This window comes from Delphinus delphis, chromosome 2 (assembly GCF_949987515.2).
Source record: "Delphinus delphis chromosome 2, mDelDel1.2, whole genome shotgun sequence".
NCBI classification, from domain to species: Eukaryota; Metazoa; Chordata; class Mammalia; order Artiodactyla; family Delphinidae; genus Delphinus; species Delphinus delphis.
In genome coordinates this window covers 161,974,051-161,991,670 of record NC_082684.1, presented here as the reverse complement: position 1 = coordinate 161,991,670, position 17,620 = coordinate 161,974,051, and the positions used below count along the sequence as shown (strand labels likewise).

At 34.4% G+C, this 17,620-nt stretch overlaps 1 protein-coding gene across 17 annotated transcripts in view; it reads left to right on the top strand.

Annotated features, from left to right (window-relative positions):
• CCDC7 (coiled-coil domain containing 7) overlaps window positions 1–17,620 on the top strand; it is a 300,965-nt gene that overhangs the window by 229,345 nt on the left and 54,000 nt on the right. For 16 of the 17 annotated variants that reach the window (XM_060006163.1, XM_060006164.1, XM_060006166.1 and 13 more), the window contains 3 exons: window positions 8,470–8,553; window positions 12,442–12,525; window positions 14,661–14,744. In XM_060006163.1, the coding sequence (XP_059862146.1) occupies window positions 8,470–8,553; window positions 12,442–12,525; window positions 14,661–14,744 (252 nt within the window). The remainder of the gene's footprint in view (window positions 1–8,469; window positions 8,554–12,441; window positions 12,526–14,660; window positions 14,745–17,620) is intronic. The other variant, XM_060006168.1, reaches the window with a different exon arrangement.

Below are 17,620 nucleotides of genomic sequence, written 5' to 3'. Positions count from 1 at the left end.
AACAAGAAAAGAAATAAAAGGAATCCAAATTAAAAAGGGAAAGTAAAATTGTCACTTTGTAGACAACATGATACTAAACAAAGAGAATCCTAAAAACAGCTACCAAAAAATACTAGAGCTCAAGGATAAATTCAGTAATTTTCAGGTACAAAATTAATATAGAGAAATACATTGCAATTCTATATACTAACAACAAACTCAGAAAGAAATTAAGGAAACAGTCTCATTTACAGTTGCATCAAAAAGAATAAAATACTTAGGAATAAACTTATGTAAGGAGTTAAAAGACTTGAAATCAGAAAATTATAAGACACTGATGAAAGAAATTGAAGATGACACAAACAGATGGAAAGATATACCATGTTCATGGATTGGAAGAATTAATATTTGTTACAATGACTGTATTGGGGCTTCCCTGGTGGCACAGTGGTTGAGAGTCCCCCTGCTGATGCAGGGGACACGGGTTCATGCCCCGGTCTGGGAAGATCCCACATGCCACGGAGCGGCTGGGCCCGTGAGCCATGGCTGCTGAGCCTGCGCGTCCGGAGCCTGTGCTCCGCAACGGGAGAGGCCACGACAGTGAGAGGCCCGCGTACCGCAAAAAAAAAAAAAAAAATGATTGTATTACCTAAGGCAGTCTACAGATTCAGTGCAATCCCTATCAAAGTACCAAAGGCATTCTTAGAATTAGGAGAAATAATTTCAAAGTAGTATAGAAACAAAAAAGACCCTGAATAGACAAAACAATCTTGAGAAAGAAGAACAGAGATGGTGGTAGCATGCTCCCTAACTTCATACTATACTACAAGGCTACAGTAATCAAAACTGTATGATACTGGTACAGAATTAGACACATAGATCAAAGGAACAGAATAGAGAGCCCAGAAATAACCCCACACACTTATGGCCAATTAATCTATGACAAAGGAGACAAGAATATACAATACAATGGAGAAAAGAGAAGTATATTCAATAAGTGGTGCTGGGAAAACCAGACAGCTACATGTAAAAGAATGAAATTAGAATATTCTCTAACACCGTATACAAAACTAAACACAAAGTGGATTAAAGATCTAAATGTAAAACTGGAAATCATAAAACTTTGGAAGAAAACTTAGGCAGAACACACTTTGACATAAATGGTGGCAATATTCTTTTGGATATGTCTGTTAAAGAAAACAAAAGCAAAAATAAATGGGAACTACTGATGGGAGCAAATATTTACAAATGATATAACTGTTAAGGGGTTAATATTCAAAATATATATACAGCTCATACAACTCAATATCAAAAACATGAACACCCAATTAAAAAGTGGGCAGAAAACCTGAATAGACATTTTTCCAAAGAAGACATGCAGTTGAACAACAGATGTATGAAAAGATGCTCAACATCACTACTTAATATACTGATATGCTAGTCAAATCACAATATCACCTCACACCTGTCAGAATGGTTATCATCAAGAAGACCACAAATAACAAATGTTGGCAAGAGTGTGGAGAAAAGGGAACCCTTCTACACTGTTGGTCAGAATGTAAATTGGTGTGGCCACTGTGGAAAACAGTATGGAGGGTTCTCAAAAAACTAAAAATAGAGCTACCATATGACCCAGCAGTTCCACTTTGGGGTATATGTCCAAAACAAACAAACACAGTAATTCAAAAAGATACATGCACCCGAATGTTCATAGCAGCATTATTTACAATTGCCAACATATAGAAACACCCTAAGCATCCACTAGCACTAACAGATGAATGGATAGAGAAGATGTACATATGCACACACACAATGAAATACTACTGACCATAAAAAAGAACAAAACTTTGCCTTTTGCAGCAACATAGATAGAGGGCATTATGCTAAGTGAAGTAAGTCAGACAAAGACAAATACTGTATGATATCACTTACATATGGAATCTAAAAAATACAACAAACTAGTGAATATAATAAAAAAGCAGATTCACAGATATAGAGAACAAACTAGTGGTTACCAGTGGAGAGAAAATGGTGGAGGAGCAAGATAAGGGTAGGGGATTAAGAAGTACAAACTACTATATTTAAAATAAATAAGCTATAAGGATGTATTGTAGTACACAGGGAATATAGCCAATATTGTATAATAACTATAAATGGAGTTAACTTTTTAAACATGTGAGTCACTATGTTGTACACCTGAAACTTGTATAATATTGTAAATCAAATATGCCTCAATAAAAAATTTTTAAAAAACTGTCATCCAAAGGTGATTGCATGCATGCCCAAGGCTGTGCCCACAGAGGAGCAACATTAGAAGCTGCACACTGCAGGGAACGAGACTTCAGTAGGACAGAAGATAGTTTAGCCCAGTCACTAAATAATTAATCAGGCAAACAACGACAAGCCTTCAAAGGGGATGGGAGTTCAGTATCCAGATTTCCTACAATATATTAGATACACTGCCCCCCCTCAAAATATGAGATATGCAAAAAAACAGTAAAGTATGAACTAAGGAAAAAAAGCAGACCACAGTGCGGTTCCGGATGTAAGATACTATAAAACAGTTATATATATTTTTGAAGAATTAAAGAAACCCATGCTTAAAACAGAAAGGAATATTGATGACAATGTCTAATCAAATAGAGAATATTAACAAAGAGATAGAAATTATTTTTGTTAAAAAAACACAGTGAAAATTGTGGAGTTGAGAGTACAATAACTGTAAGGAAAAATTTACTAGAGGGGTTCAGGAGTAGATTTGATTGTCAAAAGAAAGAATCTCCACACTTAATGACTACAGAAGAAGTAGAGCTGAGAGAAAAGGGGGCAGAAAAAATATTTGAAGTAATTATGGCTGACAGTTTGGAAGCACATTTGATGAATATAAATCTGGATATCCAAGCCAAATGAAGTCTAAGAGTAAGCACAAAGAAATCTACAACCAGATACATCAAGTAAAAGTAATGGAAGACAAAGACAGAAACTCTCGAATGTCACAAAGGGAAAGCAACACATCATTAAAAAAGAGAACCCTGGTAAGATTAACAGCTTACTTAGCATCAGGAACTATGAAGCCCAGGGGCTTCCCTGGTGGTTCAGTGGTTAAGACTCTGCACTTCCATGCTTCCACTGCAAGGAGGCATGGGTTCAATCTCTGGTCAGGGAAGTTCTGCATGCTGTGAGGTGTGGCCAAAAAAAGAATGAAACTATGTAGCCCAGAAGGCAGTGGGATGCCATATTAAAATGCTGAAGGAAGAAATTGTCACCATGAACTTTTTCTTTCAAAAGTGAAGGTGAGATAAACAGATTCCCAAATAAATGAACACTGAGAGAACTGTTTGTTAGCAGACCTGCCTTTTGAGAAATACTAATGAGAGTTCTTCAGACTGAAAGCAGTGGACCTTAGGCAGTGATTTTAATCCGTTCCAAAAAAGAGCATGTGTTAAAATAATTCTGTAATTCCAACATCTGAATATACCAATCACTAGTACAGAGATTGAAACAGTAATTAAAAACCTCCCAAAAAACAAAAGTCCAGGAACAGACTGCTTCACAAGTGAATTCTACCAAACATTCAAAGATTTAATACCCAATCCTTCTAAAACTATTTGAAAAAATTGAAGAGGAGGTAACACTTCCAAACTCATTTTATAATGAGGTCAACATCACCTTGATACCAAAACCAGAAAAATACAACACACACACAGACACAGACATACACACAAAGGACATTATAGGCCAATATCTCTGATGAAGATGGATGCAAAAATCCTCAACAAAATATTGGCAAGCCAAATTCAACAATACATCAAAGGGTCATACAAGTGTGATTTATTCCAGGGATGCAAGGATGGTTCAACACCCACAAATCAATCAGTGTGATACACCACATTAACAAAATAAAGAATAAAAACCACATGATCATCTCAATAGACGCAGAAAGAACATTTGACAAAATTCAACATCCATTTATTATAAAACTTCTCAATTAAGTGAGTATAGAATGGCCATACCTCAACATAATGTAGGATAAACCCACAGCTAATGTCATACTCAGTGGTGAAAAATTGAGAGCTATGCCTCTAAGGTCAAGAACAATTCAAAGATGTCACTCTCACCCCTCTTATTCAACATAGAGTTGGAAGTGCTGGCCAGAGCAATTAGGCAAGAAAAATAAAAGTCATCCAGATTGGAAAGGAAGAAGTAGAACTGTCTCTATTTGCACATGACATGGTTTTGTATATACAAAGCCCTAAAGACTCCACCAAAAAACTATTGGAAATAATAAACAAATACAGTAAAGGATACAAAATCAGTATACAAAAATCTGTTCCATTTCTATATGCTAACAGTGGGCTAGCAGAAAAACATATTAACAAAAACAATCCCATTTACAGTCTCAACAAAAGGCAGAAAAAGCCTAGGAATCAGTTTAACCAAGAAGGTGAAAAGACTTATACTGAAAACTATAAGACATTGTGAAATTGAAGAAGACACCAACAATGGAAAGATATTCCATCCTCATGAATTAGAAGAATTAACATTGTAATAACTGTCCATATTACTTAAAGCAATCCACAGATTCAGTGCAATCCCTATCAAAATCCCAAGGACATTTTTCACAGACACAGAGCAGAAAATTCTAAAATTTCTATGGAACCACAAAAGACTCCTCCAAAATAGCCAAAGCAATCCTGAGAAAAAATAACAAAGCTGGAAGTATCACACTCCCTGGTTTCAAACTATATTAGAAAGCCATAGTAATATAAAGCAGCCTGGTGTTGGCAGAAAAACAGATATAAAGATCAATGAGGCAGAACTGAGAGCCCAGAAATAAACCTATGCATATATAGACAATTAATTTAGGACAAAGGAATAAAGAACCTACAATGGAGAAATGATAGTCTCTTCAATAAATGATATTGTGAATACTGGACAGCCACATGGCAAAAAAAGTGAAACTAGACTACTATCTCACACCATACAGAAAAATTAACTCAAGATGAATTAAAGACTTGAATGTAAGACCTGAAACCATAATCTCTAGAAGAAAACATGGGCAGTATGCTCTTTGACATCAGTCTTAGCACTATCTATTTGTGTCTCTTCAAGCAAGGGAAACAAAAGCAAAAATGAAAAAATGGGGTTGCATCAAACTGAAAAGCTTCTGCACAGCAAGGAAACTATAAATAAAATGAAAAGACAACCTAACAAATGGGAGATATATTTGCAAATGATATATCTGACAAGGGATAAATATCCAAAATATATAAAGAACTCATACAATTCAAAAACAAAAAAGCTAACAATGCCATTAAAATGAGCAGAGGAGCTGAACAGAAATTTTTCCAAGAAGACATGCAGATGGCCAACAGGCACAAGAAAAGATGTTCACTATTACTATTAAGGAAACGCAAATCAAAACTATGAAGAGATGCTACCTAACATTTGTCAGAATAGCCATTATCAAAAAGACAAAAAGTGTTGGAGAGGATGTGGAGAAAAGGGAACCGTAATACACTGTTGGTGAGAATGTAAAAAAGATGTGGTATGTGTATATACAATGGAATACTACTCTCCATAAAAGATGAAATCTTGCGTATGCAACAACATGGAGGAACCCGTAATACCCTTGATGGTGTTACGCTAAGTGAAATAAGTCAGACAGAGGAAGACAAATACGTACCACATGATTTCACTCATATGTGGAATTTTAAAAGTTAACCATGTATTACTTTAATAATCATAAGAAACAATAAGGTGTTTCACTTGGGAAACAGAAAACAAACCTGAAACAAAAACAGTGCTCTGAAGTTCTAGACCCCCAAGTAATTAGAGCAGCCCTAATGGCCAAGGTATAAACTGTTTTTACACAGTAACCTAAACTATAGTCTGAAGAGCAAGACTCTTGGGTTGTATTCTCTTTTGTTCCATCATGCTTTCTCCTTCCCTTTTGCAGCTTTCCATAAGCAACGATATTTTTTCAGTTTTTTCTCCTTCTTTGTGAAACAAAATATATGTTCCCAATGTACTTTATGGCTACTGCATGAACAAGTTCATGTAAAAAATAGAAGTAAATAGATTAAAGTTTATAAAAGGAATTCTGTACTTCAAAAGACAATATGAATGCATATTTTGTGTCCTTTCTTCTCTTAATTGATTTAAAATGTGATTGTATAGAACAATATGTATATCATTGTATTGTCGGGCCTATAAAAATATGGAAAAGTGATATATTCTGTAGTACCTGTGCAAAGGAGATGTATGAGAATGGTGATATATTTGAGTAAAAAATGATAGCAGATGTTAACTTGAATCCACAGGAACAAATGAAGAGAACCAGAAATTGTAAACAAGAAGGTTAATATAACAAACACTGTAAATATATACTTGCTCTTCTTTCTTCTGTCAGCTTTTTTCAAGGGCACAGAGTTATATAAAGAAATAATTATTACAAACTCTTTTATATTTAAAGGTATAATATGTATAACAATAGCACAAAAATGGGGAAGAGATAACAGAGCTATATAGGAGTAATATTTCTATATATAATTGGAATTTAATAATATAAATCTGAAGTAGACTCTAAAATTGATTGTGGTTATGGTTACACAACTCTGAATATAATTTTTAATGAAACCATTGATTTGGACACACTTTAAGTGGACGAATATTATGGTATGTTATATATTTTAAAAATAGCTTAGTGAACTACAAAAATTAAGAGATTTTAAAAGATTTAAAGCAATGGGAGGTTACCGTGAAGGAGGGAAATTGTGACTCTTACTCGATTAAAGATTTCTCTAGTGCATACCTTTAATTCCTAGTGCTTAACCCAGTCATCCCTCAAATGCTGTTCTGATTACCTCCCTGCTTATCTGAGGATCCCCTGCTTTCTTGATTCAAATGATTCCATTCACCTTAGTTATATCTGTTGAAGAAAGACCAGAGTGGCTAAAATATATGTGCTAATATTCCCTAATTTTGTGTGGCTATAGATTTTATTACTTTCACAAAATGTTATTTATTGAAAACTTGCCTGCCTAATCTGATGCATCTTTGTTTACTTTGTTAATGATGCCCCAGGTGGTATCCTCTCTCTGAAGAATGCAATATGGTACATTTGGGCTGCCAAAATCATAGTGTGACCTTTTACATTTATTCATGGGCTCAGCCCTTTTTTCAAAGCAGTCTTCTACTAGACAATGTCAGGATCATGACAGGTTTCCAACTCCATTTACATGCTCTACTAGAACCAACTTCATTCACTAAACTTTTTGGGGGGGGGGGGTTCTTGCTCTTTTATTTATTTATTTATTTATTTTTAACATCTTTATTGGAGTATAATTGCTTTACAATGGTGTGTTAGTTTCTGCTTTACAACAAAATGAATCAGTTATATATACACATATGTTCCCATATCTCTTCCCTCTTGCGTCTCCCTCCCTCCCACCCTCCCTATCCCACCCCTCCAGGCAGTCACAAAGCACCTATCTGTTCTCCCTGTGCTATGCGGCTGCTTCCCACTAGCTATCTACCTTACGTTTGGTAGTGCATTCACTAAACTTTTAACCCAGGGAAACAGGCATTCAAACAGAGCCCTGTTAAAACCACTAACATCAAAAGGCAACTGTGTGCATGCCCAAGGATGTACCCTTTAGGTCCCCAGTCCTAGTTATCCCTTTCTCAGTGTGAATACCTTTATAATAATTTTCATGTATTTTTCATGTCATCGAACATAGTTAATCATTGTTAATTATAGCAAAAATTTAGATCACATAAAAGCTCAAATGGAAATGGATCCAATCAGAGTCCTGCTTGTGGTACAAATTTCACCATTTCCTCCTTGCAAGACATAAAGTGTACATGCTCGAGGAATCTCAGAGACACTTTTTCTCAATTCAGTGAATATCGCGTTACTCTTTAAATCAGTGATACCTACATGGTTTACAGTTACATAGCCTAAAAGGGAATTAAAATGTCCAGTAAGTCAGAGAATTTCTGGCTCATGGTAAGTTACTGTGACTAAGAAGACTATGGTTTACATCTTGTCTTGTTGGGGAAAAAAAAAAATGTTAAGTTCTGCCTCATTGGGTACATCCTTGCAGAATAAGTGTTCTTTTAATATAAATCTGGAAATTATATTGCCATCATAAATTCTCTGGGATGATTTCCACTTATGTAAGAGATAGCATTATATTGAAAAGCACTGGTTAAGGAATTAAGTACTGGTTAAGGAATTATAGAAAAGTACTGGTTAAAGAACCTCTAAACTTCAATATAATGTGACTTATGTAATTGCTTTATCTGTTCTAATTTAAGGCTTTGTGATTCTCCAAACCAGACATTTCAACAAAACTCATCTTCTGTAATAAATGCTAATTAAGTTAGTGCTACACACACACAGACACACACACACATGCAGACACACACACGTTTGTATGTAAATGGTTACCATGCAAAGTGTTTTGAAATTTGTTGTTTCTACAGGGACTAATGTAAAAGGCTTGACAGATAAAACTAGAAGAGGTGTAATAAAGGGACAATTCAAGATACAATCAATGGATCTCCCTGGTAAGGACAAGAATTTTACAAATCTAAGATTTCAGGTTTCCTTATGTTCTCTGGAGTTTAATTAAGAATCATGAATAACATCAGTATCTATGGTTTATTATTACATGGGCAAAAGTTTTCAAGAACTCCTTCCTTTAATTAGTTGAATTTTTGTATTGAATATCAATGTAAAACTAGCTACATATTGTTAGTCTTAGAGCTCATTTGTTTAAGAGCTAATCCATAAAAACCAGTCCTTTAATAAACTTAGAATATGCTTGGTACAAATAAATATGCCCAATTACATTCTATTCACTTTCTATTTTCAGCTTAGATAGACAGTTCTGAATTTGCAAATGTAGAAAGGTTAGTTAAGGAATGTGATAGATGAATATAACAGATGGTTATCAATTCCCTCTTTATTAGACCTGAAGTAACAGTGCTAGACACATTTCTCTATGGTGTTTTCTGTGATGTTGAAAGAAGACACCTAAATAGAGAAAAAAGGGAAATAGACATTCAAACAGAGCCCTGTTAAAACCACAAACATCAAGAGGCAGCTAGCTGTGTGCATGCCCAAGGATATGTCCTCTGGGAGCAATGTGCAAGGCTTCACACCTCAGGGGAAAGATATGTTAGTAAGATAACTCTGAGAAATCACTGTACACAAACAAGCAAGAAAGCACACTAAACAACAAGCCTCAGAAAGGGAAACAGAGATCAGAGTCCAAAGATGCTATGATATATTATCTTAAATGTCCAGTTATTAGTAAAAAAAAAAAATTAAGACATGTAAGGAAATAGTAAATTGTGACCCAAGCACAGGAAAAAGTAGGAAACAAAATATGCTTGCGAGAATCCTAGATGTTGGACTTAGCAGACAATGACTACCTAGTAGTTATTATAAATGTGCTCAAAGAATTAAAGGAAAACAGATACACAATAAGGGTCTTCACTGGTGGTCCAGTGGTTAAGACTTCGCCTTCCAGTGCAGGGGGTGCGGGTTCGATCCCTGGTTGGGGAGCTAAGATCCCACATGCCTTGCAGCCAAAAAACCAAAACATAAAACAGAAGCAATATTGTAACAAATTCAGTAAAGACTTTAAAAATGGTCCACATCAAAAAAAAAAAAAAACTTTTACAAAAAGAAGATACCATGAAAATATTTTGTCAAATACACATTATCAACTAAAAATAAAAATTAATGTAAAAGAACCCAAAGCAAATTCTGCAGTTGAAATGTACAGTAATGAAATGAAAACATTGCCTAAGGGGTTCAAGAGATTGGATTAGTCTGAAGGAAGAAACAGCAAACTAAAGGTATGGGAATACTAGGAGAACAGAGAGAGAAAGGAGCAGTAAAAATATTTGAAAAGATGGCTGAAAATTGTGAAAACTATTCAATGAAAATTATTAATCTACACATTCAACCTCAGTGAATTTAAATAGAATAAGCACAAAAGAATCTACAACCAGACCCATCATAGTAAAAATGTTGAGAGACAAGGACAAAGATAAAATCTTGAAAGAAACAAGAGAAAACCAACTGATGGTGTAAAACAGAATCCCAGTAACCTTCATTTAGCAACAGAAGCTATGGAGACCAGAGGCAGTGGAATGGAATATTGAAATGATGAAAGAAAAATCTGTCAACCAAGAAACTTATATCAGGCAAACCATCTTTCAAAAATGGTGAAATTCCCAAGTAAAAAATTCCAGAGAATCTACTGCTAGCAGACGCACTTTACAAGAAATGCTAAAGGAAGTTTTTCCCACTGAAAGTGAATGATCTCACACAGTAATTTGAATACACAAAAAAGAAACAAAAAATAAACAAAAAACATGGCTTAGAATAATTCTAGTATTACAGAAGACCATATAAATGCATATTTGTCTCTTTTCTTCTCTTAACTGATTTAAAAGGCAATTGTATAACACAATAGGTATAAAATGTATTGTTGGGCCTCTAACATATAGACATATATAATATATTTCACAAGAGCTGTGCAAAGAAGATGGTGTGAACAAGGATGAATTTGAGTAAGAAAATGACACCAGATGGTAACCTGAGTCCATAGGAACCAATGAAAAGAACCAAAGATTGTAAATAAGAATGCTGATATAACAAACAGTGTAAATATATACCAAACTTGCTCTAATTTTTTGTCTCTCATCTTCTTTAAAAGTTATAAAGGTTCATAAAGAAATTATAAGAACAATTTTAACAATGTCTTTAATTTTATATGTGTAACATGTAATTCAGTAGCACAAAAATGGAGATAAGAGAATAAAACTATGTGTCAGTCATGTTTCTGCATTTACCTGGAATTTAATTAGTATGAATCTGAAGTTGATTCTAAAATTGACTATGGTGATTGTTACACATTCTGTGACTATATTAATAACCATTGATTACACATTTTAAATGGGCATATAGTATAGTATGTTAAATGTTTTTTTAAAAAATAGTTTAGTGAACTCCAAGCAGGAGAGGATTTTTTTTAAATACTTAAAAGCAGTGGGAGGATGTTGTGAAGGAGCAAAATTGTGGCTCTTAATAGATTAGGTTTCTCCACCCCATATCATTTATTATGCTCCTAGTTTTTAATTCAGTCTGCCCTCAAGGGCTGTTCTTACTGCCTCCCTGCTCACCTAAGGCTCCTTTGCTTTCTCAGATCAAATGAATCAGTTCTTCTAATTATATCTGTTGGAGAAAGACCAGAGGGCTAAAGTTTGTCTGCTGATGTTCTCCAGTTATGTGTTGCTATAGCAGACATTACTTTCACAAATGCTGTAACTTAATTACTAAAAACTTGTTCTGCCCAATCCAACGTGTCTTTGATTTTAGTAGTGATGCCCCATGTGGTCTTCACCTTTGTTTAGATTGCAGTGGTGATAAATTTGTGCTGCCTCAGTGATAGAGAGTGTTTGAAATATTCATGAGCTCAGCAATTTCTCCGAAGCAAGACTTCCAGTCTATAAATTCTGGATATGACAGGTTCCAACTTCACTTACATGCTGTGTTAGAACCAATTTTTGCCCACACAAAATTTTACACAACAGGTGACCCAGAGTCACCAATTCTAAGTATTCCTTTTGCAAAATAAAATTTTTTAAAATAAATTTCAATTTTTTTTCTATCATTGGACCTATATCATCATTTCTGAATCCAGCAACAAAGTGAAAATCACATAAAGACTCAAATGGAAGGAGTGAGTGCAATACCAATGCTCACATTCCTGCAAATTACCCATTTCTTCCTCCCCACATAGAAGGTCTACATGCTAAGAGAACCTGAGAGGATACTTTATCCCAGTCTACAAATTACTTGTTGTTTTTCTCCATCACTGATGTCTACTGACATATAGTTACGTGGCCTTTAAAAAGGGAATTAAAATATTCCTGGACAAGTCAAAGAATTTCTGCCTCACAGTAACATTCTGTGACTGTGATGCCCATTGTTTGCAATTTGGTCTGGGAAAAAAATGTCATGTCCGGCCTCACCAGATATATCCTTATGATATGAATGTGCTTTTAATGTACACAAGACAGTTATATTTATTAAGATAAACTCTATAGGATGACTTAAATTTGCAAGAAACTTCGTATTTTATGGAAAAAGTTCTAGTTAAGGAATTAATGTGGCATCAGTTTATGGATCAGTTTTATCGCTACCTGACTATGTGGTCTTGGTCAAATCACTAACCATTTCTAAGCTACAATATAATGAGGCTTATATGGTTGCCAATGGCTCTTCCAATTCTAACGTGTACTGATTCTGAAAGTAAGACATTTCATTATAATTCTTCTATAATAAAATAATGCTAATTAAAGGAGTATTACAAACAAACACAACTACGTGTTAATATTTACCTTACAAAAGTGTTTTGAAACTGTTTATTTCTATAGACACTGATACAGAGCGCTTCCCAAATGCTGTTGGAAAAGGTATAATAAAGGGTGAAATCAAGACACAATCCAAGAGTTATCCTGGTAAGAACAATATTTCAAGTCTGTTCTGGCTTATTTATCTTATCTAGAGTTTATTTAAGTTTATTTAAGTTTGAATCTGATTACAGTACCTATAAGCTGTTATTACATGATGCAATGTCTTCATAAATTCCCTCCTATAATTAGTGGAACTCCAACAGTTATTATCAATGATTTTACATATTGTGAATTTTAGAACTCCTTCATTTAAAAAGTGATCCTCAAAATTTCAGTGGTATAGTGAGCTTGGAATAAGCTTGATGGAAGCATTTTAAGTGCTACTCACTTTCTTTTTCAGGCTAGTTGCAAAAGCAGAAAGGCTAGCTTATGAATGGGATTAAAAGAGAGATTTCATTGCTTACTAATTCCCTCTATATAATTGAAATACCAGGCACATTTTCAGTATCTCAGGTGAAGTAGAGATGTTTAATTTTGTTATGTAGTCCGTAGTTTACACTACTGCCACTTGTCTTGGTGTTATAGTGTTTGACACACTGCTTCTTGATCTTTGGTGTGATATTAAAGGAGGCAGAGAGCTTAACAGAAAAACAAGGGAAAGAGACAGTCAGCAGGAAAAACAAGTGTCATCCAAAGGTGACTGTTTGCATGCCCAAGTCTGTGCCCCCAGAGGAGCAACATTAGAAGATTCACACTGCAGAGAAGGAGACTTCTCTACAATAGAATATATTCCAGCCAAGTCACTAAATAAATAATCAGGCAAACAGCAACAGCAAGCCTCCAAAGGGGAGAGGAACTCAGTATCCAGATTTCTTACAAGATATTGTCTAGAACGCCCAGTATAAACCCCCCAAAAATATGAGACATGCAAAGAAACAGTAAAGTGTGGATCATATACTAGGAACTTCAGGAAGAGTAGGCTTAAAAAATAATTTAAGCAGTGGGAGGGTATTGTGAGGAGGGAAATTGTGATTCTTACTAGATTTCAGATTTCTCTAGCACATACTCCCTTTTCCCTCGTCCTTAATTCTATCTGCTATCTGCTATCAAATGCTCTTCTTAATGCTTCCTTGCTTATATAAGCATCTTTACATGCTTCTTTCAACTGGGCCTGTCATTCTTAACCTATACCAGTTGGAGAAAAACCAGAGAGCCTCAATTATATCTACTCAATTGGCTCTTTAACACTTACTTCTGGTCTCAGCCATTACAACAAAGTAAGATCCACCTTATGGTGTCAGGTTCAGGATAGGTTTCCAACCTCTGGTGCATGCTCTTCTGTAACTAGCTTTCATTCATAAAACACTGGACACATAATTTGACCCAAGTCAGCAATCCTACTTAACCCCTCTTTCAATATGAATTTTTCTTTAAACTTTCATGTATTAAAACAAAATACATGAATGTTATTTCTCTCCTTTGACCTAGTTAGTACTTTCTAAATCCCGCCAAATGTCCAAATCACATAAAAACTCAGATGGGATGGGATGCAGTCCCAATGCTGGTACTGCCTCAGATTTACCCATTTCCCCCTCCCCAGTTACAAGGTGTACATAGTAAGAGGACCTGATAGGCAGTTTTTCTTAGACTACAGAATATCTTGTTACTCTTCTACATCTTTGATGTCTGCTTGATTTACATAGCCTTAAAAATGGCATTAAACATTCTTGAGAGAGTCAAAGAATTTCTACCTGGTAGTAACTTTCCGTAATGTGGGACCATGGTTTGGCTCTTGACCAGTGGGGAAAAAATGCCACGTTCCACTCATAGGTATATCCTTAACAGTATGAGTGTCCTCTTAGTGTAAACTGGGCAGTTATATCATTTACACAAACTCCCCAAGATGATTGAAGTTTGTATGGGACAGTGCATTGTGTATGAAAAGCACTGGTTAAGGAATTATGGGGCATCAGCTTGTACTCAGTTTTGCATTATCTTGGTGTGTGTTCTCAATCAAATCACAAAACATCTCTAAGCTTCAATATCATGAGGCTTATATGATTGCTAAGAGCCCTTCAAATTCTAATGTTTTATGATTGTGCAATGCAGACATTATATTATGTCTCTTCGATAATACAAGTACTAATTAAGTTAGTACTACACACAGACACAAAGACACACATACATGTGTGTTAATGGTTACCTTATAATGTGTTTTGAAATTTGTTTTCTATCCATAGAGGCTGATATAGAACGCATGAGAGATACTGTTGGAAGAGAAAAAGCAGTTGGTGAAATCAAGACACATCATCAGAGTCACCCTGGTAAGAACAAGAATTTTCCAAGTCTAATATTTATGGTTTATGTCTTCTCTGGGATTTAATTAACTATGAATCATTAATGATAACAGTAACTGTATGTTAGTATTAATGGGCAATAATCTTCATGAATTTCCTCTTATGATTAAACTCTAGTATTTACTGTCAATGGAAATTTAGCTGGATATTTTTCAGTTGTAATCTCATCCATTTGGAAAGTAATCCATATGATCCAATGCTCTAATGACCTTAGAATATGCTTGGTTTAAGTATTTATAACTGTGATTCTACTCACTTTCTTGCTGGCTTAGAAAGGAATATTGCTTTGAAATTGAAAAAGCAAAAAAGCTAGTTGATGAGTGGTATAAGAAGAGGAACATAACAGTTATTTCACTGATTACCAATTTCCTCTACATAATTAAGTTGGTATGTAAATTTATATCTCTACTAGAGTGGAGTTCTCTAGCTGAGTTTTATTATTCACAGATTACTGCTTTAGTCCTGGAGTAACAGGGTTCGATATATTTCTCTTTGTTGCAAGAAATACTGTCATTATGAACTTTTTACAGAATTGATGCTGAAAGCTAGCATTGGAAAGTAACTGAATCCTTAGATATAAGCACCAAAATACATGTTTTCACTGAAATTTAAGGCAAGATTTCTGAAACTTTGCTTTTGAATGCTTTATTATATTCTCGCTTTTATTCCTGTAAAAAAGTAGTGTTGTAAATGAATCAAATAAATATTACTTGCTCCAACAGCTTTTAACTGGGGAAAAGCTGCGTGGTGTAAAAATGAAATTGTTGGAACCAAGCAGTTAAATTTGGTGTATTACGATAAGCCATTTTTCCATGTCTTTAATTTTCAGAGTATTTTTGGTTAGGTTCTTTCAGTTAATTTTTGCTTCAGTGTTGCTTATTAATAGGAATCCTTGTCAGTTTTGAATAACAGCCTTAGACACAGCAGTAAAGTGCTTTCATTTACATCCATTCAGTTTAAAATGTCATGCCTTTTATCAACAAAACTAAGTTAATTAATTTATACTTATTAATGGTGAGTTTATAATTAAATGCTCTAAAGAAAATTTTATATTAGAAATATAAATTCCTAAGAGAAAAGGTATTAAAAGGAGAGTACAGATCAAATATAGAAATAAGATAAAATGTGGTTAGATTAAAGGTCAAAATTAAGTAAGATGGTACCTAAGAACACAGAACAAAGAAAAGGAAGAGAAAATGAAGAATTAGTTTATAGAAATTGGAGTGATAGAAAAGTAACCACTCAAATGTGGGAAGACAAACTGCAGAAACAAAGGCTAATACATGGAGTTTGGGAAGTAGAGTGCAAATAGTAATGGTGTCTATGTGATTTTTTTTTTTAATTTTACTTTATGTGAGAATTTATTTAAAAACAAAGATATGTCCACACAACATCAAACAGAGTTTTTTTACCGGCACGGTGCACCAAGTAAATTCTCAACAAACGTGATCAATTTTTCACCCTTTGACAATCAAAATAAGAGATATACCAATATAAAATAAATATCTGACTACTTAGAATACTTTTTGTAGTATGCTTTTAAAATTTTACTCTTTATGAAATATTTTAAACACCCAGAAAATATGTAACACTAACATAAAATACACAACATTCTAATGGTTCCCTATCTATGATGTTACAATCCCAATCTCTCCCTTCTCAGCTTTTATCACATGCAGTCATAAAGAATATATAATGATGCTCTATACAAATATATTCCAAAATATTTTATTGTGCCCTCTTTATTTCTTACTATTCTTCATTATGGAATTTCCCTCCTTGTCTTCCTCCCCACTACCCACATTACTGCAGGTCAGTCAAATTTATAAAAAATGTGTGTGCACGCACACACACATACACACTCCTTTTTAGTAGAAATTCCCAAGTTAACTGCTTTTACTTCCTTTTTGGTCTCTAGAGTATATTTTTATGCCATCTCAGCAATACTTTTTAAAGTACATTTTTTAATCTAGTGTTTTAGTTCTTGGAATTAGAGAGGTGATTTGGGATAGCTAGTGTCTTATACTACTGCATTCAAAATTACATTTAAATTGGAATACCAAGCTGTACCAAAATATTTTCATACAAACAATCTAGGCTTGATGCTTTCATGAAAATAAAATGAAGAATAAACATAAACATGACAGTATGACCCCATTACCCTAACATGCCTTAAGGCTTTTATTTTTAGTAATTTGAATATCCTCCCCAGAGTTTACTCTTATTTGACAAATATGAATGGCTAGCTTAGAGTCATGGATTCTGGAGTAAATTGTGTCAACAATATTTTATTTTCTCAGTAACAGCCTCTCAGGCTGTGGCTTCAGTTTAATCTCTAGCCACTGATAAAATAAGATGAGGTTTATAATCTTTGTTTAAATGGGAGTGTTCTACAATAGCACATATTACTTTTATAATAAGTAGGATATATGAAAAATAAATCTTATGAACATTGATTGAATGGGGTGAGGGGAAGCCAGTGTTTCATGCATAGAGCTCTGATCTCCAAAACTATTCTTATAAATGCATCCTTCTAAATATAGTGTACAGATCAAATAAAGAAGTGAATATTCTGCTTCAAAGTAAGACAGGGTTGGGATACAGGTTGAAATTAAGGAAGATGCTAAGAATGGAAACTGTCCATCAGAGAAAAGCCATGTGTGCCACCCTCCGTATCCGTTTAAAAAAAAAAAAAAAGTGAGGGTTTTGCTGCTAATTAATTTACCCACGAAGAGTAGGAAGAGCTCTTGTACATGTGCATTTGCAAATACTAAAAATGTTACTCCATCAAAATGCTATAAAAGAAGAACCTTTCTTTACGAAAGAATCTTTCTCAACCAGAA